At 47.4% G+C, this 25,988-nt stretch overlaps 1 protein-coding gene across 2 annotated transcripts in view; it reads right to left on the bottom strand.

Annotated features, from left to right (window-relative positions):
* Positions 1-25,988, bottom strand: part of SLC24A3 (solute carrier family 24 member 3) — a 567,991-nt gene that overhangs the window by 491,572 nt on the left and 50,431 nt on the right. For both annotated transcript variants that reach the window (XM_004447747.4, XM_058286760.2), the window contains exon 2: positions 2,728-2,856. In XM_004447747.4, the coding sequence (XP_004447804.3) occupies positions 2,728-2,856 (129 nt within the window). The remainder of the gene's footprint in view (positions 1-2,727; positions 2,857-25,988) is intronic.

Below are 25,988 nucleotides of genomic sequence, written 5' to 3'. Positions count from 1 at the left end.
AATCTTAAACTATGACCCATCTGAAAAGGTGCTGGCCAGCAGCTAGTAGAGGTCTGAGAACATACCATATATGAACATTCCACTGGACATCCTTTATCACTGCATTATCGATTCCCACAACCTCCATGAAAGGTAAGAAGGGGTATCTCCATTTCACAGACAAGCAGAGAGACGCTCAGGGAAGCTATTTCCCCCCAAGCCCATAGCACCCAAGCATATGAGCTGGGATTCAAATCCAGATGACTGGGACCACCCCAAGCCTGAGTTGGTGAGTGGAATTAAAAAGATTTACGTATCCCCTGAATGTCCTTGCAATGTGTGCAACTGAGCTGGAGAGTTATAGACCAGCCTGTCCCAATGAACTTTGTGATAACGGGAATTTTCTATGGATCTGTGGGATCTGACACTGTGAGCCATTAACCACATGTGGCCACTGGGTATGTGAAATGTGGCTAGTGAAACTGAAAACCAGAATTTTAAAATTTTATTTGAATAATTTGACTTTTAATAGTCACTAGATGTCCATATTGGAGAGCGTCATTACAGAACATTTTGAACCATAAGCTTTTGGAAAACAAGACAGTCATGATCTGAGATGGCCAAAGAAGACTCGTTAAGGGATGCAGGCTCTGAGCCAGTGCTCCATGTGTTAGGATCTGAATAGGACCCTTCCTTGTGTGGGCATGATCATTTTCCCTGTAGAATCTGGTTCAGAGTTGAGGACCCCAGAAGTCTAGCCCAATCCCTTTAGTCAACAGATGAAGAAATCAGGAGTGTCCCCGCTGGTGCCATATTCTTTCTGGACCAGCTCTATGCAGCATGACCAAGCTCTCTTTTATTTCCTCCCAATTTCCTCCAAGGCCTTCCTTCTCCTCCTTTCCCCATGTCTTCCCTACGAACCCCAGCAGGAACTGGGTTGTACTCTTTTTATCAACTTAGACATTTCCTTTTTTACCTGCATGGTCGAGTCATGTCCTCTCTTGCAATGGCCTGGAATGTGCTGCATTTCTCTACATCTGTCATTGGGAGAAATGCACTTCCTGGTACAGTGAGCAATGTGCCTCCCAGAGAAACCATCCCACCTCCCCCTAAAACACAACCCCAACAACAGGGAATACCCCTGGTGCTGCGTGAGGATGAACCCAAAACCAGTGTTGGTCAACACCCACGCACAGGCCACCATGTGGTGTCTGACTCCATCTCTTCCCATATAAAAGTCACGGCTGTGATTGCTAATACTGTGTTCCCTGTCTTCTACTATCCTGGTCACTACCTGCCTCGTGGCTAAAGAAGACACTGAGAAGGATTCAGCTACTAGACCAGATCCCCAGGCAGATTTCTCAGCAGAGAAACTACCATGCCAGCCTTGCCATATTCTCCCAGGCCAGGCCTCAGTGAATCCACAATTTTCAGACTATACATGGGGCTTTCCTTGTGCTTTGCTAGCCTTCAAGAGAGCAAATTTCCTTGTAAATATGTAGCAGCAACCACAAGTAACCAATGAATTCTCCAGCTGGGGAAATACAAATCATGTAGGATTTTTTTTTGGGGGGGGCGGGTATCTCTATTTTTACCTATTTTTAATTCCTTCTGGCTTTTGCGGGGGAGATGATTGAGATTTTCAGCATGGTGGTGGAGGACATTTCTACCCACCTCCCCAAGAAAAGAGCAGACACGCAAGTTCACAAAACACCTTCTATAGTCACAGGTCTATGGTGCTTTGTGCTGCAGTGAAGATGGTTTGTCCTTCCAGATGACAGTAATGATGAATCAGGCCTCTAGATGTGGGTTCAACGTGTTGCAAAGCTCCCGTGCCCTTAAAGAGAGCACATACCAGACCCAAGTCTAACCACCAGGCCAGGAAGCAAGCTGTGGCGTCTAAGCCAGGTGTTGGCCAACGACAGCCCAGAGCACATCCATCGAGGCCTGTTTTTATGCAACCCATGTGCTAAGAATGCTTTTAAAATGTTTAAAGAGTTGTTTTAAAGAAGAAGATACTACAGATACCTATGTAGCCCACAAACCCTAAAATATTTACTTCCTGGCCCTTTACAGAAAAAGTTTACTGAGCCCTGGTCTAAACCACCAGGTGCTTTATTAGTCGAGAAGGATACTTGCCATTTCCCAGAGGCCTGGGTGAGCTAGGTTCCTGTCATTCTTTGTCCCCTTGATTCCCTCTGCATTTTGTTTCCTTTTTCAGTTCAGTAATATCAGAGATGAATGTTCCATATGTTTTTTCTGAGGAAAGGCACAATAGATATCAAATACAATGACTGATGACCGAATACTCACTTCTTCCAAGAAGACCAATATCCTGGATGAGGATCTGGTCTAACCCTTTGTCTTTTTACTGTGACAGAAATAAGGCTCCTTATTAAAAACCAGCCAGAGAAAATTCCAGATCCAAGAGGATGGCCACAGAACATGCTCCACCACCCTACCCCAGACTCAGTTTCCTATGTCTCCACTTTTGACATCAGTATGGAATCAGAGGTCTCACAGACTTTGACTTACCTTTTCCCCAACTCCACTAGGAAGAGACTATAGAGGCAGAAACACACCCAACGTGGTCCCTTGGGGCCTCACCTTTGGGGTCCTTAGACACTTGCCCTAAGTTTTGTTAAAGTCTCTCTGAATGAGAACTCAAAGAAAAATCATAGCATCCAGCTGTTCTCTCCCCATAACTAGAAAAGATGGTGCCTGCCCAGCATGCAGCCACCCCATTACCTGGTTCGGTGCAGTTCTTGCTGCCTTGGAGTCCTGGATCTTCTGAAGTCAGAGTGTCATTCACCTGCATTAACTTCCTCCCCACCATCCACTTTCTGTCTTCCCCTATGAGGTCCATGAGGTCGAGCTCTGGGGAGAAAAAGACAACCACCACATGTCACTAACAGCAGAAAGGATTTAGCTTTTACCAATGCTGGTGCCTCGATTAATAGCCATTCGCTCAACCTTGCCTATATCTTCCAGGTCTTACCAGTGGAGCTCACCCCAGCCTGCCTCTAACTGCCCGAAGGCTTCAGAATAGAGGACTACCTCTATTTCACCCGAGATAGCCCTCAACCAAGGGCTGATGGGCATACATACCAAGGAGTGAGATGATTTTGAGATGTTTGGTCTATGCTGGCTTCCAGGGTTTTCCACACAGGGGTTAAGCTCCCATTGTCTATGGTGTACTCTCTTGAAAAAGCACATTTTATTGACTGCTGCCCTTTCCCTGTCTTAATCCGCTGCTCCCAATGACATGCTAGTAAACGCTTAACAACCAGATCTCCAGGGGATTAAAAGTCCTGATTTGGAGCCACTGGCCAATTTCTCTGGTGTAAATACTACCCTCATGATCAATTCTAAGCCACTGCTGTGACCTGACTGAATGTAGAGTTGGGAAGAAATGGTCACAATCAGTTCCGCTGAGTCAGTACAAGGTGGCTCCAGCATACAATTGTCAACTCCCAAACTTATTTCCTTGACCCATTTCCCAAATAAGCTACCTGCAACTGAATACTTGCACAAGATCTGCTTTTGTGGGGGTTACCCAAGTGGAGACACCATTCCAATACCCCCAAGCCTAGTCCAATGAGTGCCACATTGGAGGGAAGTCGCCAATAAACCAAGGATGACGGCATGAGCTAGGAATAAGCAGACCACTGACTCCATGTCAGGGAGATGCGTATGAGGGAAGATTCTAGAACAATGCTCAGGCTGACGGAGATGACTGTGGGGATGGGAGTGCAAGAAGAGAGAACAGAGACTGAAGAACATGTTGGAAGGGTGAAGGGGAAAACATGGTACGTGATCTATGGACATGCTGAATGTGAACGCTTGTGGAGCACTGAAAGGGAGGCAAGCTGCAGGAAGTGGGTAGAGACAACTCAGGAAGAAGAGCTAAGCCACACAGAGTGTCAGAGGGGCAGAAAAGAAGGGCATAAGACATAGACTGGAGAGAAGGGGATGGAAGAAAAAACCTTGGAGAATCCCACAGGCCTTTAGAGAGCTAGGAGAGTAAAAGAAATCAACAAAGCAACATGAGAGGAAAAGAACAAGGCAGAGGCAAGCAGAAAGAGAATTTCAAGAAAGCACAGCCAGCAGCCTTGACCACGGTGGACAAATCAGGTAACGCAAAGGTTAGAACTGGACATCAGAGGGTCACAGGGAGGCGGAGATGGCAAGCAAAGATGGCCCTTTGGAGAGACTTGGCACTAAAGAAAGATGTGACATGAGATGAAGGTACTCTCTGGAGTAGCCAAAGTTCCCGTGGTCAGAAAACAGATCTAAATAGGAGGGACAAGGGCCTGATTTGGAGACCCAGCAGCCTTTACAAAGGCCACAGGATGCAGTTGACACCGCGATGGGAGATGCCCAGCCACATCAGCGTGATGATCTGAAATGGCACGTGGAGAGCTGGTGGTCATCATCCCCATTCCTCCATCTCTGGGGTGATTTGCAGTTTCCTAAATTGCACTCCCCCCACCCCCCAGATGGCTCCCTCATCTATTTGCTTGTTGCTTTTGCTCAATGTTGTGTTTTTATTTTATTTTATTTTTTTGCTTGTTGTCTGTTCATTGTTTTTGTTCGTTGTCTGCTAGGGGTTTTTTTGTTTTTGCTCTTTGTCTGTTTTTTCTTTAGGAGGCACCAGGAATTGCATCCAGGGATCTCCCAAGTGGGAAGTGGGTGTCAAATGCTTGAGCTTCATCTGCTCCCCTGATTGCACTTTTTTTTTAAGATTTACTTTTATTTATTTATTTCTCCCCAACCCCTCATCGTTTGCACTTGCTGTGTCTGTTCGTCTTCCTTGTTTCTTTAGGAAGCACTGGGAACCAAGCCAGGGACCTCCGATGTGGGAAGGAGGCATCTAATTACTTGAGCCATCTCAGTTCCCTGCTTTGTTGTGTCTCTCATTATGTTTTTCTTCTTGTGTCTCTTGTTGCGTCATCTTTTTGCATCAGCTTGCCTCACCTGCTCATCATGCCAGCTTGCTGTCTTCTTTAGGAGGCACCAGGAACTGAACCAGGGACCTCCCATGTGGTAGGCCCAATTGCTTGAGCCACACCCACTCCCCTGATTGCACTTTTGTTATTAATTTTGAGACTCATGATACTACTTAGGGAAAAAGAAGAAATATGGACACTGTTTATTTTGTCTACTGTGGTCTCTCCAACATCTAATCACTTCCCTGGGCTCAGAGCAGGAACTCAGTATGTACATGTCAAAAGAATTATTCCTGCCTTGGAGAAGAATAAAGCAGGACTCCTGGAAGTTACTGGAGACCACACTGTTTGTAGGCATCACACCTAAGCCAAAAGGCATTGCGCTCTCAGTCAAAGGCGGGCCCTCCTTCCAGATGCACAATTATCCAGATATCTAATTACAACTTATGCCTACTGGTCAGCACAGTTCCTACTTTTTCCCCTTAAAAACTATAGACTATGCAGTCTGATTAGAATCAACAATTTTAAACTCTGAAATACAAACACCTAAACGGTAGCCACATATGTCAGTTTAGCCAAAATTGTGAGGATAATGCCAAAGATAATTCAAAGTTGAAGCAAGGAATTGTGTAGTTTGGGTAGTCAGAATGGTTAATTTTTATGAGGAAGAATGGCAATAAGCAAAGAAAAAAAATTTTTAAACTAATGAAGAAACATGAAGTCAGTGGTCTTAAAATCCAACAATCAGCCCTAAAATGTGAGTGTAACACCGTACTATTGTAAAGGATCTAAGAGTGTGGATGCAAGAAGCATCCCTTTGACTGAGGCTGAACTTCCCTAGAACCTTACCCTGAGTCAAGGATTTAAGTGCAAGTAGTTTTTCTGGTTGGAGATCGCAGGAAGCTGCAGTAGGAGAATGAAGAAGTATGCAGGGAAGAAGAGCCAGCCAATACAGTGTATGTTTCAAGCCAGTTGCCAAAATGGGCAAATGGAGCTCAATCACCCTGGAGAGCCAAGGGGGCAAGTGAGGATGTGTATCTCCAACACCCCAGGGATGAGGGAGGTTGGTAGCCATCCACCTATACCTGGTCTACCATTGGTTGAGGCTTGCAACTTGCCACCTGGGTGTCTAAAGTAGGCTCTGGTGGCCAGAAAAAGGCCGTGAGCAATGAGCTACAGATGCATGAAGTTGGACTGTGCCAGTGCACCGAAAAGATAAAGAGAGCATGATGTAGGCAGGACACCAATGGATCTGCCACACATAAGATTTCCCAAGGTAGAGTCTTGGTAATGGGCTCACAGATCCACCATTCTACTCTTCTCATATTCTGGATCAAAGAAAAGTGCTTTGTGGTACTACAATCCCAGTGTTCATAAGCCCCCAAAGATTTGCAAAGAAGAAAGAGGCAACAGTGTCCTTTCCAAACACTTCCAAAGCTCCTTCTCATGCCAAGTTTCCATGGTTCTGTAATTCTGAGAGAAAAGCTGATACCAATTAAGAGACAGAAAAATAAAGCCAGCTATTGTAACAGAAAATTAGAGGATTTTTTTTACATAGTGATTCCATATCTTCAGGAATTAGATACTATTAAAGCAGCACCTCCAAAAGCCTAGTAACTTTCATCTCATTGAAAATATATTTGACCACTGACCACTGATATAATATGCAGAGACCAGAGTCTGAAAAGTAACAATGAAGAGAGCAGTGCAACGCATTCATTTCCTTCCCAATGAAAACCAAGTGTGGCGTATTATACCCATGTTATTTGTCCTCACAAAATTACCAAATTACTGGTGAGATGGGAAGAGGCAGTTGGTTCTGGGGATCAACTTACCTTTGGAGTAAATATGTCAGATGAGAACTGATTTGCCTAAGATTAGAGCCAATCCAAGGCCAACTTCCACTCCCACTTAATAGTTACCATGGCTTCCGTTTTTTTGAGTGCCTATTATGTGCAAAGAACTTTCTATTTTTCCCCATGTTTCATCTTCATAACAGTGCTATATGGAATTATTAGCTCCACTTGTAAATAAGGAAACTGAAGCACAGAGTGATTAAACAGCTTCCCCAAAGTCACACAACGAGCAAGGAGCCGAATGGAGGTTTGAACTCAGATGTGGTAACTCCAAAGGCCAAATTCTTGGTAGATCCCCAAAAGGAATGAACTCAATCCTCCATGCATTATTCAGCTATAGGACGGTAGATGAGTAATGCAGCTTGCGCCTTACAGCAGGTTAAAGGTGAAGACTCAGTCTCATTGGGCCTATATCAAAGAAATCTCTTTCCCCAGGAACTACTGGGACTAGGAGGGAGGTGTGAGCAGCATCCTGCTTGAAAGAATAACATGGCCCAAAAACCCACTCCAGGCCTGATGCTCTGTTAAACTGTTCATTTCCTAGAGACTAAGCTAGTCCCATCCGTCATGGGCATGGGGCTTCGTCTCCCTGTATTTAGGGAGGGAGGGCAGAGGGTGGGCAGTTGGGGGGGCTGGAAGATGGGGGAAGGCAAAGGGGCTTTGGAGAGGGGGCCTCCCTTGGTGTTCTCCCCGCTCTCCCCCGCTCTCGCCTCTACCACCCCCTCCCCCACTCCATCAGGCATCCCAGCGAAGCTGCACTTGAGCAATGTCAACAACAACACTTGGCTCCCATCCCCTGCATTCTTGGCTCCTCATCTCCCAGGCCGTGGAAGTTGCATGTTGGCCTCATTAGTCAGGGTGAGGGGTCTGAGGGAGGCGAGGGGAGGCAGCAGGTTCACATGTCACATGTCACAGCAGAGGCAGCCTGCAGGTTGACGGCAGGCTCTGAAAAGGGGGAGCTGGAGCAGCCCCCGGGGGGCGCACATGGTGTCTGCTGAAGGGGAGGAAGCAGAGCTCGTGGCCGGCTGAGGAAAGAAAAGTGGAGGCTGGATGCCAAGTTTCCATTACAGAGCTGTGGGCTCTCCCTTGTGCTCTCTCCCTTCCTCTTAGAGCCCAAGGAATTCTGACAGCAAGAATGGATTTCCTGGGGTGCCCCTGACAAAAGCCCCAGCTTACAGCCTTTGCCCTGAGACTCAGACACTTTCTCCCATGTGAAACCTTGCCCCAAGGAGCTCCTGAATAGGGGGCCCAGGCCCAGCAGGGAGGTGGCACTCTCGACATTGTAACGGGGGATTCTCTTCTTTAGACCTGTGCAGTCGCCACCCTTTACATTCTCCATGCTCCTCACCTGTGCCAAGGTGCACCCTCTCACTCCATCCCCTTAGCAGCCTGCAACCCAGGTAGCAGGGAGGGTGGACCCCATTTTGCTGATACCGCTGATGGCGTTACATGGGCGAGCAGGGACTCAAGCCCAGATGTGGTCTCCAAGCTCAGGCTGGCATCCCCCTTGTGCCAGGGGAGCCCGGGACCAGCGGGCTCGCTTTGATCAGGAACAGGAGCTGGAATACGGCTTTTTACGCTGTTTTTTGAAAACTGGGATGGCCAGAGCCCACATTCTGAAACACCCAGAGAACCTTGACAACAGCGGCTATTTGCAGGTAAGGAAACTGAGTCTGGGAACGGCTAAGGCGACAATGAAGAATGCCCAGAAAATTCGGTTAACTGCCCAAGAAATGGCTCCAGGCTCCAATGGCGGCGGCGACTAGCCCCTGCTGCTTCCAGGGCTGCATGAGGGCCCTAGCTGGGGCTAGAAATACCCCGCCCTGCCGTTTACACAGCTGGCTCCACTCTCGGAGCTCACCCTGGGGTCGGAGGTCGGGCTTGCATAAGCTGCAGCACCCCTCTCTGCAGGCTTGAGTGAGCCTTGCAAGGCTGCGCCCCTCGGCACTGTCTCCAAGGGGCAGTTCCTGACCCCAATACCCCAGAATCTCACAAGGGCGAGCCTGGTGATTCTCCCTCTCTGGGGAGAGAAATGGATCCCCTGGCTTTATAAATGTGGAATTTTTTTTCAGATGGATTTTCCAACTGAAACCGGAGCTCCCCTCTGCATTTTTCTTGGTCCTTGGAAAGGAGCACAAATTGCAGAGAGGTTTGTGCCCCACCAAAGCGAGCTGTCCCCACCCACCCGCTGGGACAGCAAGGAGTCAAGTTTAAAGGGCCCGGGGTTCCCCTCCACTGCCTTAGACTAAGGGGCGGGATCTGGGGGACATGGCCGGAGCACACTCCGCTGCAGGGAGCAGTGGCTCCAGTTCAAACTTCTCTTCCTGAGACGTTTATCCACCATGTCAAATGTTGAGGGGAAACTGAGAATCCAGCTGCACGGGGTCAAGTGCTCCCCCAGCCCCCCACGCTCTCGTGCATCCAATTCAGCTCCGGCTATTAGTCTTCACACCACATTTAAACATGTTCCCAGTATCAAGGCACCGCCTCGCCAGTCCAAGAGGAAACCCACATTGAAAGCTGAGGTTTCCTGGTCTCTCTGACAGGCTCCCCCTTTCATTCAGAGGGGAGGAAGGAGTCCCAGCCAAATCCCACACTGAGGCAGGGCACTTCCACAGGGCGCTCTGTCCTCAGGGAGCTCCCTTTGCTTGGGGTTTCCTATTCTAGGGGTCCCCTGTCCTAGGGGCTCCCTGTGCCCAGTGGGGTATACTACTCAGAGTGAGGGAGGACCGGCAGTTCCAGCTTCTGGAATGCAGGCTGGCTGAGCCCTCAGCAAGGGGGACCCCGAGAACGCGAGAGAAGCCGAAGCACCATGTCCAAGAGACCCAAATGCAGACTCTGCCATTGTGGTCAGGAGAAACGAGGCAGGGCTGGCAGGGGCAGAGGTGGGGAGCCTGCTGCACCCAGAGGAAGCCTTTCCTCCAGGCAGCCTTCCCTCACCCCCCACCCCCCCACAGCTCCCCCTCACTGCCGGCTCTCACAGCACCTCACCGCCCACCTTCAGGGCACATCACAGATTGAAGCAAAAACCAAAATATGTCTGTAATTATTTGCTTGCTTCTCTTGCCTTCCCCATCACCACCAAGTTGTAAGCTCCAGGAGGACCTTGCCTGTTTTGTGTTTTTCTCATCACTGTGTTCTGAAATTTTCTGGGTTCTCGATAGCCATTGGTTAAGTGGATGGGTGTGGAGACGGATGGATGGATGGATGGACGGACGGATAGACAGATGAACACACTACTTCATGCATCATAGTCATGTCCTTGTGACACAGTCCCCATGTACATCCATCTGTTCTCACCTTGTTGATGTCCACTTCCCCAAACTCCTGTACGCTTTGGCACAGTAGGGTTCTCTGCCTTCCCCAGCTCCTCCCTGCTGCTCAAAACCCCTCTGTATCCCTTGCCATGGTCCTTCTACAACGCCTTGTGTGGAGGGTAAGAGTTCAGCCTCTGGCACCACCTGCCTGAGTTTGAATCCCAGCTCCACCAACGCCAGGTAGGCATGTTACCCAATCTCTCAGTTTCAAGAGTCCTTCTGGGTTGGGTGGGAATAATAATGGCATCTGCCATATAGACTGTTGTGAGGACTGAATTAATCCTTACACACGCGGCTCTTCGGGCACCTGGACAGAGGGTGATCATTTGGTGACATTCCTGCCCACTGTTGGATACACATGCTGCATCACCGTCCAACTGGATTGATGTTTGCATCCTCAGCTTGAACTTCTCAGGATGGGCCTGGACTTGGTCCTCTGCATCGCCCACACCAACACAGGGCTTGGCATATCTTTGGTGCAGAAGAAACTTTCGATGGATGAGCCCATGGCAACACAGATATATGGAGATTCCCAGATCCTCTTGTTATCACATCCCATATTTCCCCCTCCCAAACACAAAGAAGATTTTAACAGCAGCCTTCTGAAACTAGGCTTAAACATAGGGATCTCATCCAAGGTGGACTTCCAATGGTAGAAAATTCAAGTCAAGCAGGCAAAGAAGGCCATAACAGATAACCGAGGAGAGAGAGAGGTCTAGAAGCAGTTAGGGTGGGAGGTTGTCCCACCTGGCTGTGAGTTAACTTCCATTCTATGTCAAAAATGACTCTTTTTATGTCAATGGATGTCCAATCTCACAGCTGCTGGGGGCTAAGACATGAGAAGCAGCATATTTTAAAGCTGGTAGATCTCAGGTAGATCCCAGGAATTCAGTGAAATCTCTAATCCTCAGGCTGGGAAGACCTGGGGCTGCTATCCAGTACTTCCCCATTTCTAGGGAATAATTAGCCAAAGGCAGCACTTTACCACCCACAGCTAAAGCCATTCCCTTTTAGGCCTTCCCAGGGAAGAAATTCCATGGCTTTTCCCTTCGTCACTACTCCAATGTTTCAAGTCCTTATCTCAGAAATACCTTTTTCAAATCTAAGCTAAATTCCTTCTGCCCTAACTCATTCCATTTCTTAGTAGAGACCAGGACATCATGGGTTTCTAAAAGTGGAGCAATCTTGATGATCAGCCAGGCCAATGGTCTCATCATTGTTCTGCCCAAATGCAGATGGAGGCAATAACATTTCATAAGATCCATCTGGGTGAGGCTGGGAACCAACTGCCATTCCCCAAGAGGGAGGCTCTGAATGGCCAGGAAAGATCCCCAGGCAATTCTGTATCTATCCCCGCAGGGGTCATGGCCCTTGACTTGGGGCTTAAGTTTAAATGATAGGCCCAGGACTTTTAGGGACTTCTACCAAGTTTTCCTGGTCCATCAGGCACTTCTGGGTTCCTGGACAAAACTGTGTGTGCATGACACCCTCTGCCTCAAATTGTGGTCCCAGGCCCAGCCTCACCAACATCACCTGGGAGCTGGTTAGGAATGCAGAACCTGGGGCCCATCCCCACACCCACTGCATTAGACTCTGAATTTTACCAAGATTCCCCAGGGGACTGGTGTGCACTGCGAAGTTCAAGACCGGCTGCCTAACCTTATTCCTAAGTCTTTCACAGACAGTGTTGTGTGCTCAGCTCTACTTCTCTGTCTTGAGTTCCAAAAGACCAGGCCCCTCTCCATGTCCCCAAGGACCTAAAAGGCCCCTCGTTGCAGCATCACATAAAAACCCTACCCACCCACGCTCGAATACCGAGGGCCATACGTGCCTCTCCAGTCCCCCCTGAAACCGCCTGGTTTCAGATCTTTCTTCATGGAAAGGCTAATTAAAGAAAAAGGGTTTATTCTAACAGCCTCGAGGGGAGAGTCCAGGGAGGGCTCCTCTCCTTGGCAACAGACTTCCTCTTGGTTATCTTAAAGAGTCCTCAGGGATGCAACTCTAAGACTGACACCATTCTCAGGTTCTCTTTCCTCTGCACGGGAAAAGCTTGCTTGGCCTCCTGAGGTGTTTCCCAGATTTCAAAACTTGTAGGAGCTCAAAGCTTAGGCTCATGGATGCCTCTCCCAACTAGCCCCATCTGAAAGAGCAACCTTCTCCTCTATGGGACTAAGGCTGTCTCTCTCTCAAAGACACCCACACATCCAATGTGGTGCCTCTTCCCAAACCTTCACATGCCTGCATTTCCCCTAGGGATCTTGCTAAAATCAGATTCTGATCAAGTGGGCCTGGGTCTGAGATTTGGAATTTCCAGCACCACTCTGAGGAGGGACACCCTACTACACATTTTTAAACGAAAGCAGGAGTGAATGGAAGGGTTTGAGTGGCTGCCGCAAATAGGCTCCCCGGCTGGGCTGTGTTTCAGTAAGGAAATGGCAAGTCTCCCGGACAAGGCATTCTGCAGCAGCAGAGATTCCTGGCCACCCCCACTCGGGACAGAGTAACCCCCATGGCACGGTGCCTTCGGAAATGAACATGGCGGGACTTAAGTGAGGAGGACGCTGCCAGGACCAGGCGTGGCTTCTGTCCTGCAGGAGGGGAGGATGAAGGGGAGAGAGGCGGTTTCTCTTCCTGAAGTAACTCTACAGACCAACAGTTAGCCCCCTCCCCAAACAGGGGCCTGTCATGGATTACAGGAGTCCAGAGCCAGCGGCACCTGTGGCGTGGACGGAGCTGGGCCACACTCTCAGTCAACACCCCACCCGCTCCCAATGCCCCACCACACTCAAGGGCAAGCCCACAGCACTCAAGCCCTGCGTTGGTGGCTGGATGACAGGCATCACAATAAAGGCAGCTTCCAAGAGGTGACTGGGGTGAAAAGAAGGAGGGAGTGGGGAAGAAGAGCAGTGAGGGGGCAGATGGCAACAGGTGCACGCACGACACATGCATGGTGGCTCCCAGGCTCTGAAATAGAAATCGACGTTCAGGTACAGGGGTTGCTAGTTAAAAGGCTCCTTGGGGCTTCAACCTGCCGAGGAACTCCTGAAAATTAAATGGAGACACATTTGGTAAGTGGGTGGGGAGAGGAGCTGGCCATTATCTATGCCCTTCTGTGTTCTGAAATAATGTTCCTGAAGATCATTCTCCACGCTAAAAGGTGAACAACGCCAAATACCACTGTGATCAATCTAGACCTTCGCTGCCTGAAAGAACTTTCTGCAATAATCAAAGTGTTCTATACTTGCACTGGCCCAAAACAGTAGCCACTGGCCATGTGAGGCTACTGAATGGCACTTGACCTTGGGCCAGGGCAACTAGGAAACTGAATTTTTTTATGGTATTTAATTTTAATGAGTGCAAATGTAAATTTAAATAGCATAGCATGTGGCTAGTGGCTACACTAAGGGTTGGCCTTATCTCCTAAGTAGGATGTCCCTTTCCAAAGGTCATCTACCAAGGCAGAACCCCAGCTCTGTCAGCATGTGGAGGTGGGGATGAGGGGAAGTTAAGGAAAAGGCAACAATGACCTTTAGCCCACCCGATCAAGATGGCGGAGGCGCCTCAGGGCTCTGTTCCCGCACAGAAGCTTTGAACAACCAGCACAAACCAACAGAAACAACTTTCTAAAAGCTCCAGAAAACAGTTAAAGGATCACAGTACCAGGGCAAGTGCTGAATCAAGAAAAAGGCCACTTGAAAGCAGGAGAAATGCCTGAGGCCCAGGCCAGCCCCTTCCCCACGCCCTCAAAGCCCTCAGCCTCCTCCCAAGGCAGCGCCCTCGAGCACGCACTGGAAACACATTAGGTCAGGCACCCATCACCCCATGACTTGCCCTGCGTGTGGAAGGCAGCTCACCCCGCTCTCCTACAGAAGCTGGGGGAGAGCTGTCAGGCCGTGCTGCCTGGGGCAAGGGACTGCTGGCTGTGGGACTTACAGTGCCATGCCAGGGACCACAGAGAAGAGGGAAGAGGGGACATGAGGAACTGTGTAAGCCGGGGGGAATCCCCAGGGCCACAGGTGCACACCCCAGACAAGAGGCCTGTGCAGGAAGGCTCGGGGAGGCTCCTACACTTTGGCCTGGAGCTCTAAACACATGGTGTGAGTCAAGAAGGCGGGCACTCCCACAGTTCAATCTGCAGAGAGTGGGAAAGGTGTCGTCTTTTTTTTTTTTTTCCTGTTAGCTCCTAGCGTTCAAGGAAGGCTCTTTCAGAGCTAGATACAAGCTAAAGGAACAGACACCTCAGAATCTAAATTCCAGCCATAACATATTAAAACATCAAAATATCCAGGTTTCAACAAAAGATCTCAAAATATTAAAAGAAACAGGACATGGCAGTCCAAACTAAAGAGGAGATTAAAGCAATAGAAATCATCACTGAGAGGACCAGGACTGGGATATTCTAGACAAAGACTCTAAAAATTGGTCCAAAGCTAGACATTAATCTAGGGACTGTACAACATAGTGCCTTTGGTGATTGACGAAGATTATGAATGGTAGAATAAATATAAGACTCTTCTTCTTTTACAAAGTGTTAAGAATATGTGATACATGGGAAAATAATAACTAATATAACGTATGGATGTGAGTTAGCAGTAATATTGTAATATTTTTGCAGAAATGGCAAAGAAGATAGTATATCAATTCTAAGGGACAACAACAGGGGACATAAGGGGATATGTGTTTTTCTTTTGGAAAACATTCAAAAATTGATTGAGGTGATGATAGCACAACTGTGATGAAAACAAGAGCCCTGGATTATACACTTTGAATGGGCTGTATACAGCATGGGACTGTAGAACACAGTATTATATTTTTTATTTGTAACCACATTTTACTTCCTATAGGATCTGAAGGGCAAATACATATAATGTAATGATAAATTAGTGCTTTTGGCCTCATAAGGTATAATTACGTAATTTATGACAAGAACTACATAAAGGTGGGGGGGACAGAGGGGTATAGGAATATACTTTATGTACGCTATTAAAGTTGTAAAGTTGGTATCAAAGCAAACAGGATTGTTATAGATTTAGAATATTAAATTTAAACCCAATGATAGATACAAAGAAAATATCAGAGAATATGCAAACTCAGAGAGACAAAAAGTAGAACACAGTTTACCAGGGTGGGGGCAGGAGTCATAGGGAGTTAATGCAAAATGCGTGTAGGGTTTCTGTCTGGGGTGAAGGGAACATTCTAGTAATGGATGGCAATCAGGGTACTGCAACATGGTGAATGTGACTAAATCCACTGAACAGTAAGCCTGGGAGGTGTTGAGATGGGAAGAGCGATGGTGTATATCTGTTTCCACAAATAAAAAATAAGTGGAAACTAAAGAGATAATGACAATTAACTGTAATACATGATACTGGAAGGGATCTAAGAATGGAGAAGAAAAGGCTCCAAAGGACATTATTGGGACATAGGAAAAAATTGGTATATAGAATATAAGATTTATATCAACATTAAATTTCTTGAACTTGATTGCTCTTAAGGTTATTACGTCAGTGAATATCCTGGTTCATAGGAAATATATATGGAAATAGTATGTGTTTAAGGAATAGGATGTGTGCAACCTGCTCAGGAGTCCATAAAATTGTCTAAAATTGTATATAAAAGTGTCTCTTCTTTTCTCCCAGGCTGTCCTGCCTCTGTCATTCTAGAATAGGGCAAGAAAGGAGTCTTTTCTTAATTCAGGGCTTTTCTTAGTTCATGCCTAGAATAAAAATATCACTTGAGAATCAGACAGATGGAAAAGAAATGCAAAGCGATTTCCTCTTCTTGGCAATTCCGATTGAACACCTTTCTTCAAAGGCATCCGGACTCTAGGGGTAAGAGAAGGAAGAGGAAGGGGAGAGGAAGAAGAAATGATGTAAAGAGTGAGAAAGAGCATTTCATTCTGCTCACTAAGTAATAGGAAACCTATCCTCAAGTTTATATGTGTATGTTTTTAAAATTTCCTCCATTAAATTTTAAGCTTCTTGAAGGCAGCAACAATTCTTTCTTATTGGCTCCCAGAGCCTTGCACAGAGTCGAGGTTCAAAAAATCTCCACGGATTAATTAAAAATCTAACTACATCGAGACCTTGGTGCTTATCACCCAACCCCCAGCATCCTTCTCCATTGAGTCAACCTCAGATTTTCATTTGGGGTACCACCCCTCCCCAGCCTAGTCCCTGCGGTCTGTGTGTGGTGGGTCCCGGAATGAGTTCTCCAAAAGCTGAGCCTAAGACAAAGACTTGGGGGCAAGTAGTTTTTTCAGAGGGCACCTCAGGGTGAACGAGTGAGGGAAATGGGAAAGCAAGACCGGAAAAGGGCAAAAGGATAGATGATGGCTGCTGGTAACAAGGGTGCGATCCCACTGGAAGTACAGAGATGCATCCAGAATGCTTTCCAAAACTGTCCACCTGAAAGACAAAGGATGTGGCTCCCACCCCCACTAGCTGAGGATTAACCCAAGAAGGTGAACTCCCACAAATTCCTGGCTGCACTACCGAGTAGGTCAAATCAGCTTCCACCTACTGGGGAAGGCTCTGGGCCAGAAAACAGGGACATGAGGTTCATGTTGGAGGTGACACCTGTCATTGCAACAGAACCTGAGCTCACAGTGCTGCCCCTGCAGCTGAGCTGGAATCCGAGGAGAGCTGGACAGATGTCTTGAGGGATGACAAATGATGTCGCTACTAGACGTAACCTCGGCCTCATTTTGAAAACTTTTCCCGAGGCAAGGAGGAAGAGGTGACTGGTCCAGAGCCACAGAAACAGTAACGTTCTCCTCTCCTCTCTCCTCTCACCGTGGAACTTGACACCAGGATGGAAATACCCTCTCCATCCTTCACAAAGAGGGGGCCAGGACGCAGGAGAGGACGGAGAGAGTGGTTTTCAGTGAAGCACAAAGCCACTTCATTTTTCTCCTATTTTCCTACTCTTTGGCCCATTTCTTGCATCTTTCCAAGTTGGAAATTGAAACCAGCAAGAGGAGAGTAACCAGGTCGAGTGGAAAGAAAGATAGGATCCCTGCCCTCTCGGGTTTCAGTTCTGTGCTGGAGCCTGACAAAAAGGGAAGGGGAGATGGGGAGAGAGGACGTATGTGGGCAGGGTATGGGGCGAGCTGACCCCAGAGGGGCTTCGCTGACCACCGCATGCTGCCCGGAGCGATTTTCTCGAGTCCTGACCTTGAGCAGTGATATCTAAGAGCAGACTTCCAGTAACTTCCCCCTTGGAAACGCCAGCTGAGAACAATCACCAGTATCCCAGGTTTAGCATCTGCTGCGTGCCTCAGCCTGGGCTCCTTGTCCCGCTCTGGGCAGCTTGCTCCTTCCAGGCCTGTCTGTTGCCTTCTCTCCAGATGGCATCCACTCTCCGAAAGCCATGTGGGCCACTCTGCTCGGAATGCTGTGAGATAGCCAGTCCTTTGGGGCCTCCCTTGCCTAAGCAGCAAGTCCTTCGACAGGGAGCCAAAAAGAAAAGCAAAAAGCTCCTTCCATTTTTCTAGCATTGAGGTGGAGAAAGTGGCCACAGCAGTTGCTGAGGGCAGGAAGAGGGAAGAAGAGATACGATGTGGAGGCATTTTTGGGACTTTGAGTTGTCCTAAATGATATTGCAGGGTCAGATTATGGACTTTATACATCCTGCCTTAACCTACTGAATGTACTGGGGGAGAGCCTGAACTACAGGGTAAACTATTATCCATGCGGTGCAGCAGTGCTCCAAAATGTGTCCACCGAGTGGGATGAGTGTGCCACAATGATGGAGGAGGTTGTTGGTGTGAGAGGAGTGGGGTTCGGGGATGGAGCGTATACGGGAACCTCTTATATTTTTTAATGTAACTTTTTTTGTGATGTGTTTATCTTCAAAATAATACAATACAAAAATGATGGGGTAGGGGAGTGGGAGCAGGGTATATGGAAACCTCATGTTTTTTAGTTTTTTTAATGTTTTTTTAATGTAACGTTCTTTGCGATCTATTAACTTCAAAAGTGTTAATAAATAAATAAATAAATAAACGTGAAGGAAGTGGGAAACAAGGTGGGGGTGGAGACACCAAGATGATACACACACAGGCTGAGAATGGTGATGTGGCAAGAGATTCTGGAAACGAAGGGGTGTGTCCATCTCTTCTGGAATCCCGTAGGAGCTGCTCCAGGACAGACACATGAGGGGGTGGCAGAAGGGAAGATGGGCCATGGATGCGACGGACGGGGGCGCAGCAAGTGTCCCTCGTGGCAGGTGTCATGGTCACTGTGGTCCTTCGCCCACGATCCCTCCACCCATTCCCCAGTTGGAGTAGCATAAAGCTATGGCTCCAGGGATGGGCTCCCTTTTCTTTTTTTTAACAAACTGAGGGAATCTCTCTTCCTTGGTGGTTGTTCAGATAACCCAGGAGGGGTAAGTGGCCCCATTCCAGTCAATGAGATGGGAGGGGTAGTTTGCAGTGCCTTCCAGGCATGAAAGTCCACTACACTCCTAACAGAAAGCTGCTGATGCCAGGCTTCTCTCTCCACCTATGTGAAGAGGCAATGCCTGGAACTGATGCAGCCATTTTGCCACCAGAGGGGAAGCTGGCCTTAGGATGAAGCTAACAAAATGAAAGGACGGAAAGCAGAGAACACAGCTGGGTCTTTCCAGACATCACGAGTCCCACGATCACACCAGCCTTGACACCCACCCTGCCTGCCAGTGGCATTGACTGATAAACCCTCCAAATGGGTTAAGCATTTTGAAATGTTTTCTATTTGGGCAGCATGAAGTATTCTGACCGATGTGGCTGATTAAGCCTTTTGTTAGAAAGTCTTGCTATGAAAAACATCAGATCGTGGTTCGAATTATTGCTCTGCAACTCTCTAACTGGGAAACCTTACTGCTGCATGGACTTCCTCCTAGCCTGGTCCTCCACACAGGTGAGCTGTTCCATATGTTAGCTTTGCTGGACACAAAGATATTGAATTCGAGCAGTGAACGCTCATCACAAAGGCCCACTGTGCCAGGGATCTAATATCCTGCAGGTCAAATGACAGTCGCTCTGCTGAGTAAGGGACAGCACCCGCCACATTCCCTTCTTAGGCCTTGGCCCCCTCAAGGCAGCCCGAGGGCTAACTCTAAGGTCCCTCCACTCAAAACGGCAGAAGGGAAGGGGAGTGGGAAAGGAGGCAGTGTCTCCAGAATAAACCCATCTCTCAGGGAGGACTCCTTGTCTCAGCAAAGTTCCAGGAAAGCCATGACCTGAAGAGTGGCGTCCATCTCCTGAGGCAGCCCGAGGCACCTGCCGAGGCCCCCGAGAGGCTGCGGGCCCCCTAGGTCTGCAGACCCAGCTCCCTTGCCATCTCCTGCTTCCAGGCCAAGCTGATTTGGTTTCCAATTAGACAAACATTGAATCTGTAACCCGAGTTGATCTCATCCTCTCCGATGACAGCCGCGAACTGTCAACCATGCCAGGTCATAAACAAGAAGTCAGAGGGAGCTGACCAGGCCCAGGAAAGCAGAGCTCCGGCCACCATGTCCCATAGCGCCAACAAGTACGAACGGCAGTGGTGACAAATGGGCCTTCTCCAAAGGCTTGCAGAGAAAGGCAGCTGCCCTGTCACGTCAATCTTCTGTGGAAAGCAATAAACCAGAAAATTGTATTCTACAGAAGCAAATGCCACAGTGCTTCTCATGAATTCACACAGAGGATGCACAGGGTGTGAACTGAGAAAATTTTTCTCTCTGGTTCTTTTGGCTTCGGTTCAGGATGACTTATCTTTACAATACCAACAGCTCTTAGACGGCTACTATTATTTCTATGTATGATACCTATATAACTCCAGCAATAAAATAAATCTACCACTCTGAGCACTCTGTGCTGGGCACTGCACAAAGTGTTGTACTGTACTGTATTGTAAAAGTGTGCCCATCCTGCACATACCTACCTCATGCATCCTCACAGGTCCCTTTGATGCATCTCATTATTGCACTTAATCCTTGCAAAGGCCTTTGAAATGGGTGTCATTTTCATCCCCTCCCTCAAGGAAAACCAATGGCTCAAAATCCAGTTCAGAGACTTGCCCAAGGTCACAGGATAAATATTGAGTCTGGCTTTGCACTAGGCCACAGGCAGCACTTATACCCAACCTAAGCCTTACGGTTTTCCTGGCAGAAGAGCAGCGATTCCCTCTGGGACACAGGCTTTTTTAAAAAAAACTAATCAATTTTATTGATACATATTAATAAAGCATAAATCCATCCAAAGTGTACCATCAATGGTATTTGTTACAATCGCACAGTTGTGCATTCATCACTTTAAACATTATTAGAGCACTTTTATTATTCCATTAATAATAATCAACAAAAAACAGACAAACCAAAAAAAACTCATCAGCCTCTCAATCTCTCTATTCTTCCCCTGCTGTACATATAAGTGCTATTCTGTTTCCTTCTCTCTGTTCATATTTTGCAAAAATAGTCTTCCATATATAATGTTACCCATACTCATATTTCACATGAGGTTTTACTATGCTCTACAGTCCCCTGTTACATTATTTAGCTTTACTTCGAGGAATATACATGTCCTTAGACTTTCCCTTTCAATCACTAGCATGCCCATACAATAGCACTGCTAGTCACAAACACCGTGATGTGCTCTCACCATTTCCATTCATTTCCAAAGATTTACAAACAACTTTTTACCAATTCTACACAGATTAACCCTCAGCTTTCCATTCTCCAATCTCACTCTATTATCTGGTGACCCATACTGTAATTATTAACTCCATGGGTTTACACAATATATTTAGTTCATAAGAGTGCAATCGTGCAGTATTTGACCTTCTATGTTTGGCTTGCTTCACTCAACATAATGTCCTCCAGGTTCATCCATGTTGTCATATGCTTCACGACTTCATTTCTTTTTACAGGTGCATAATACTCCATCATGTGAATATACCACAGTTTGTTTTGCTGCTCATCAGTTGATGGACACCTGGGGTGTTTCCATCTTTTGATAATGGGACACAGGCTTTTGAGCAGCAGAGCCGGCCTGGCACCCTGCACTTCTGACTCCAACACCAGGGACTTTTCCTTCCTTTTTTACTGCCTTAAAGCCAGGACACCTGGACTCTTACCTCAGTTTCACTCACACTGTTATTTTGCACAATGTCCCACTCAATGCTCCTATCTGAGCTATGAGATAAGGCTGGTCTTTTAAAAGGAAAATGTGATGGGGACATCAGAAAGAGATGAGACTGTGGCAAAAAATAAACATTGCAAATACAGCAAAATGTCCACAGTAGACTCTAGGTGGTGGGTACCTGGGTGTTCATTAGTCAATTCTTGCAATGGATCTGCATGTTGGAGCATCTGTCATACAAAATTTTGAGGGGAAAATAATGTTGCAGAAGGTCCCATTGGTACATTAATATTAATCACCTCCCCCTTGTAGGACCTGACACTGATGTACAGAGAGAACATTGCAAAGCAAGGGCCATGGTTAAGCTCAATGTGCATAATAACCCTGTCCAGTCGTGAGCACCACTGGATGTGTGGTAGCTGTGTGGTCACACCCTTCAGCTGTTTATAAAACTGTAAAACATGATAGGATGCTCCCTCTTGGCAATGCTTTACTTCTGAGTGGCACCAAGCTTGCCCTCAAAGGCTCTGGGTCTCAAGCATCACCACCCAGAGTGGTGATGTATCAATCCAGTGGCCAAGGGCATCAGAAGTATCGTTGTTGAAAAGGAACCTCCTGGTTGTGTCAGGGCAGCAGAAGCAGCCCACTTCAGAACTGATGCCTTGTGAATGATGGCGCCTTAACTCCCAAGATGGAGGCAGAGCCCTCCCAGTACCAGCTGTCCCTCCATGTCTCTTCAGCTGCATATTTGCTCCATATCCTCTGCCAGATCCACAGTCTTCCTTGTCATCACTGTGGTCTAGAAGGTAGGAAGGGGGAAGCGGACTTGGCCCAGTGGTTAGGGCGTCCGTCTACCACATGGGAGGTCCGCGGTTCAAATCCCAGGCTTCCTTGACCCGTGTGGAGCTGGCCCATGCACAGCGCTAATGCGCACAAGGAGTGCCGTGCCACGCAGGGGTGTACCCCACGTAGGGGAGCCCCACACGCAAGGAGTGCGCCCCATAGGGAGAGCCGCCCAGTGCGAAAGAAAGTGCAGCCTGTCCAGGAATGGTGCCGCACACATGGAGAGCTGACACAGCAAGATGACGTAACGAAAAGAAACACAGATTCCCGTGCCGCTGACAACAGAAGCGGACAAAGACAACGACGCAGCAAACAGACACAGAGAACAGACAACCGGGCGGGGGGAGAAGGGGAGAGAAGTAAATAAATAAATCTTTAGAAGGTAGGAAGATTGATTTTCTGTCGACTTGCTAGGTTATCACGGCCAGTTGTTTGGGCAAACACTGGCCTAGATGTTGGCATGAAGGAATTTTGTAGATGGGATTAATACCTACAATCCCCCGACTTTAAGTAAAGGAGACTGCCCTCCATGATGTGGGTGGGCCCCACGCCATCAGCTGAAGGCGTCAGGAACAAAGAACTGAAGTTCTTCAGAAAAAGAAATTCTGTCTCAACACTACACCATTTACTTCTAAGTTTCTGGCCTGCCGGCCTCCCCTACAGAGTTCAGACTCAAAGGGGCAACATCAAACTCTTACCAGAACTCCTAGCCGGCTGGTCTCCCCTACAGATTTCGACCTTGCCAGCTCCAACAATCATGAGAGCCAATTCCTTAAAATCAATCTCTTAATATACTGTAGTGCCTTGGCCTTGGAGTTACATACCCCAGAAAAACATGTTCTTAACTTAAGCCCATTCCTGTGGGTGTGCAACCATTGTCAGTAGGACCTTCTGATGAGGTTTCTTCAGTTAAAGTGTGGACCAACTGCATCGGGATGGGTCTTAAACCCATTAGCGGGGGCTTTATAGAGAAGGTCACAGAGAGAGAAGCCTTGAGGAGCAGCCAGAAGCTGGAAATCAACAGAACCCAGAAGAGAAAGGGGATGCCACCGTGTACACTGCCATGTGATGGAAAAGCCAAGGAACACCAAAGACTGCTGGCCAGCCAGAAGCTACCAGCACCAGGAGGAAGCAAGCCATTTAGCCTCTGACACTGTGAGCCAACTCATTGTGTGGTATGTGTTCTAGCAGCTGGGAAACTAAAACAGCTTTCAGTACCAGAAAGTAGAGTGTCGTTACTGCAAAGAGCTAAAAATGTGGAAACAGCTTTGGAACTGGGTAATGTGAAGAGGCTGGAAGAATTATGAGGGCCCAAAGATGAGTGAAAGCTGAAGAGAAAGTTTTTATCATCTTAGAGAATACCTAATCCATCACGAACAGACTGTTGGTAGAAATATGGACATGAAAGGTACTTCTGTGGGGCCTTAGAAGGAAATAATGTGTCACTGGAATTGGATGAAAAGTGATTCTTACTTTAAAGGGGCAGAGAACTTGGAGAAATCGAGTTCTGATGCTGGATGGAAGGCAGAACTTGAAAGCGATGAACTTGAATATTTAACTGAAATTTCCAAGCTAAGTGTAGAAGGTGCAGCCTGGTTTCTCCTTGCCATTTTCAGTGAAATGAGAAAGGAAAGAGGTTAACTGATGATTGAACTGTTAAGCACAAGGAAATGAGAAATTAATAATTTGGAAAATTCTAAGCCTATCCAGATAGTGTGCTCTGAGACTAGGGCCAAAAGAGGCTCTATTAGGGACCTCCCTGAGCTTCCAAGAAACGAGTCCCCAGAGGACAGGGCTCTGTGAGTGTTAAATCAAACCATCTTTTGCTAAAGAAGGCGAGGCTGAACATGGCTCTATTCTGAACATTGTCTGATGGTGTGGACCCACTTAAAACTGGATGTAAAACCAACAAGGTTTTTATAAACCGTGTATGAGCAAAACCACTGTCAATCTGTATTGAAGGGAGCAGGGAATGGGATTAATTGAAGAAAGAATGACTCCAAGGGAGAACCATGGAAGCAAAGGTCTTGACCAAACACATCTCCCTGGAACGAGAGTGGGCCTACCCACGTATGTGGGAAGGACAGGCCCTCCCCCGCACTTGGAGGAAGAAGGCCTGGCCTGGCATTTGGAGGGACTGGGCCTTGTGCCCCCTTGCTCAGGGACAGTGCCTCAAGGCCACCACTCAGAAATGGTAGGGCCTGTGCCCCAACGTTCATGGAAAGTCTGGTGACTATTCTAAAGCTCGGAGAGGGTGGGGCCTGTGCTGCAGTATTTGGGAGGAGCGTGGCCTCTGTACAGGTGCTTAGAAGGGTTAAGCTGCCACTCTGTCAGGCCTGGAGGATAAAACATTGATTCCTAGATGGTTCTCAGACCTTGAAATCTAATGGCTTGCCCGGCTGGGTTTCTGATGAGTTTGGGACCCATGTCCCCTGGTTTTCTTCTAATTTCCCCCTTTTGGGATCGGTATGTTTAGCCTATGCCTATCCCATCATTGTATACTGGAAGCTGAGGACTTTTTTCCTGGGTTTTACAGGTCCACAGACAAGAATTTTGCCCCAGGATGGATCACGCTCATAACTGATTTTAATGAAACTTTGGACTTAGCATTGTTCTAAAATGGCCTAGGGCATCGGGGATGTTGTGATGGAATGAACGCATTTTGCATGCAAAATGAATATGTCTTTTTGGGGTACAGGGGTCAGACTGTGGTGGCTTGAAGCCACATACCCCAGAAAAATATGTTCTTAATCCTAATCCATCCATGTGGGTGCTGAACCCACCATACGTAGATCCTCTGGATGAGGCTACTTCAGTTAAGGTGTGGCCAGCTAATCAGGATTGGTCTTAACCCTATACTAGAGGCCTTTTAGAGAAGGTCACAGAGAGAGTAGTCATGGGGATCAGCCAGAAGCTGGAAGTCAGTGAACCTGGAAGAGAGAGAAGACACCACTTTGTCCATGGCCATGAGATGGAAAAGCCAAGGAACCCCAGAGATTGACGGCCAGCCAGAAGATACTGACCCCAGGAGGAAGCAAGCCTTCTAGCCTTTGAAACCATGAGCCCAAAGATCCCTGCTGTTAAACCAACCATACCATAGCATGGTATTTGTTTTATCAACCAGGAAACTGAAACTAGATATTTACATGTATCCTGTTGGTTCTGTTTTTCCAGAGAACCCTTCCTAACCCAGAGGATTTCCTCTCAGCAGTAAAGTCATGTCAGTAGCTGTCTTCTCCTGGGAGATCCATGAAGTGACTCTGTTCAGGCCAAATTATCTATCTTCTAGAGGCTATAGTTTCCATTCCTTCTTGGTATATCACTAGTCCTGGAAAACTTACCTGACTCTGATTTAATTGTGTAATGGGATCTACCCTTGCACTAATGTTAAAATGGAAATATTCTAATGAAATGGCTTGTTTCTTTGGGAAATTTTTGCCAGAACAGGATAGGGCTTCCACTTGACTTATTTAATGTCCCACAAACCCTCTGTTTTCTGAAGCAATTGACCTTGGTCCAGTATTTTGTATCTTGTTCTGTTGTCTATACTGGTTCTACTGAATATAAGCTCCCTCCCTGCTTATTTTTCTCTGGAGAGCTTTGCAAATCTTGTATTTAGTAGAAGAGCTATAGGAAATGTTGAGTTTTATCATATCATTCTCCTCGTTGTTTTGACGACTATTTCTCTGTGAATATAATTCTCATTTAAAACACTGTTCAGGCATTTGCATTTGCCTCATCCCCTGGGGAAAAAAAAAGGTTAAAAGTGGCTTTCTTGGAAAGCCCCCAGGTCCCCTGCTTTTAAGCAGATTTTGAAACCGGAACAGCTCAGGGAGCAGGAAGTAGAGAGAGAGAGGAGGTGGCAGGAGCTGGGGAGGGGGTGGGGTGGGAGACCAGCTTTGAGTAACTTGCAGCTGGGTCCACCCAAGACCATGAACAC

Source organism: Dasypus novemcinctus, chromosome 24 (assembly GCF_030445035.2).
Source record: "Dasypus novemcinctus isolate mDasNov1 chromosome 24, mDasNov1.1.hap2, whole genome shotgun sequence".
NCBI classification, from domain to species: Eukaryota; Metazoa; Chordata; class Mammalia; order Cingulata; family Dasypodidae; genus Dasypus; species Dasypus novemcinctus.
This window is presented reverse-complemented; position numbering and strand designations above follow the sequence as displayed.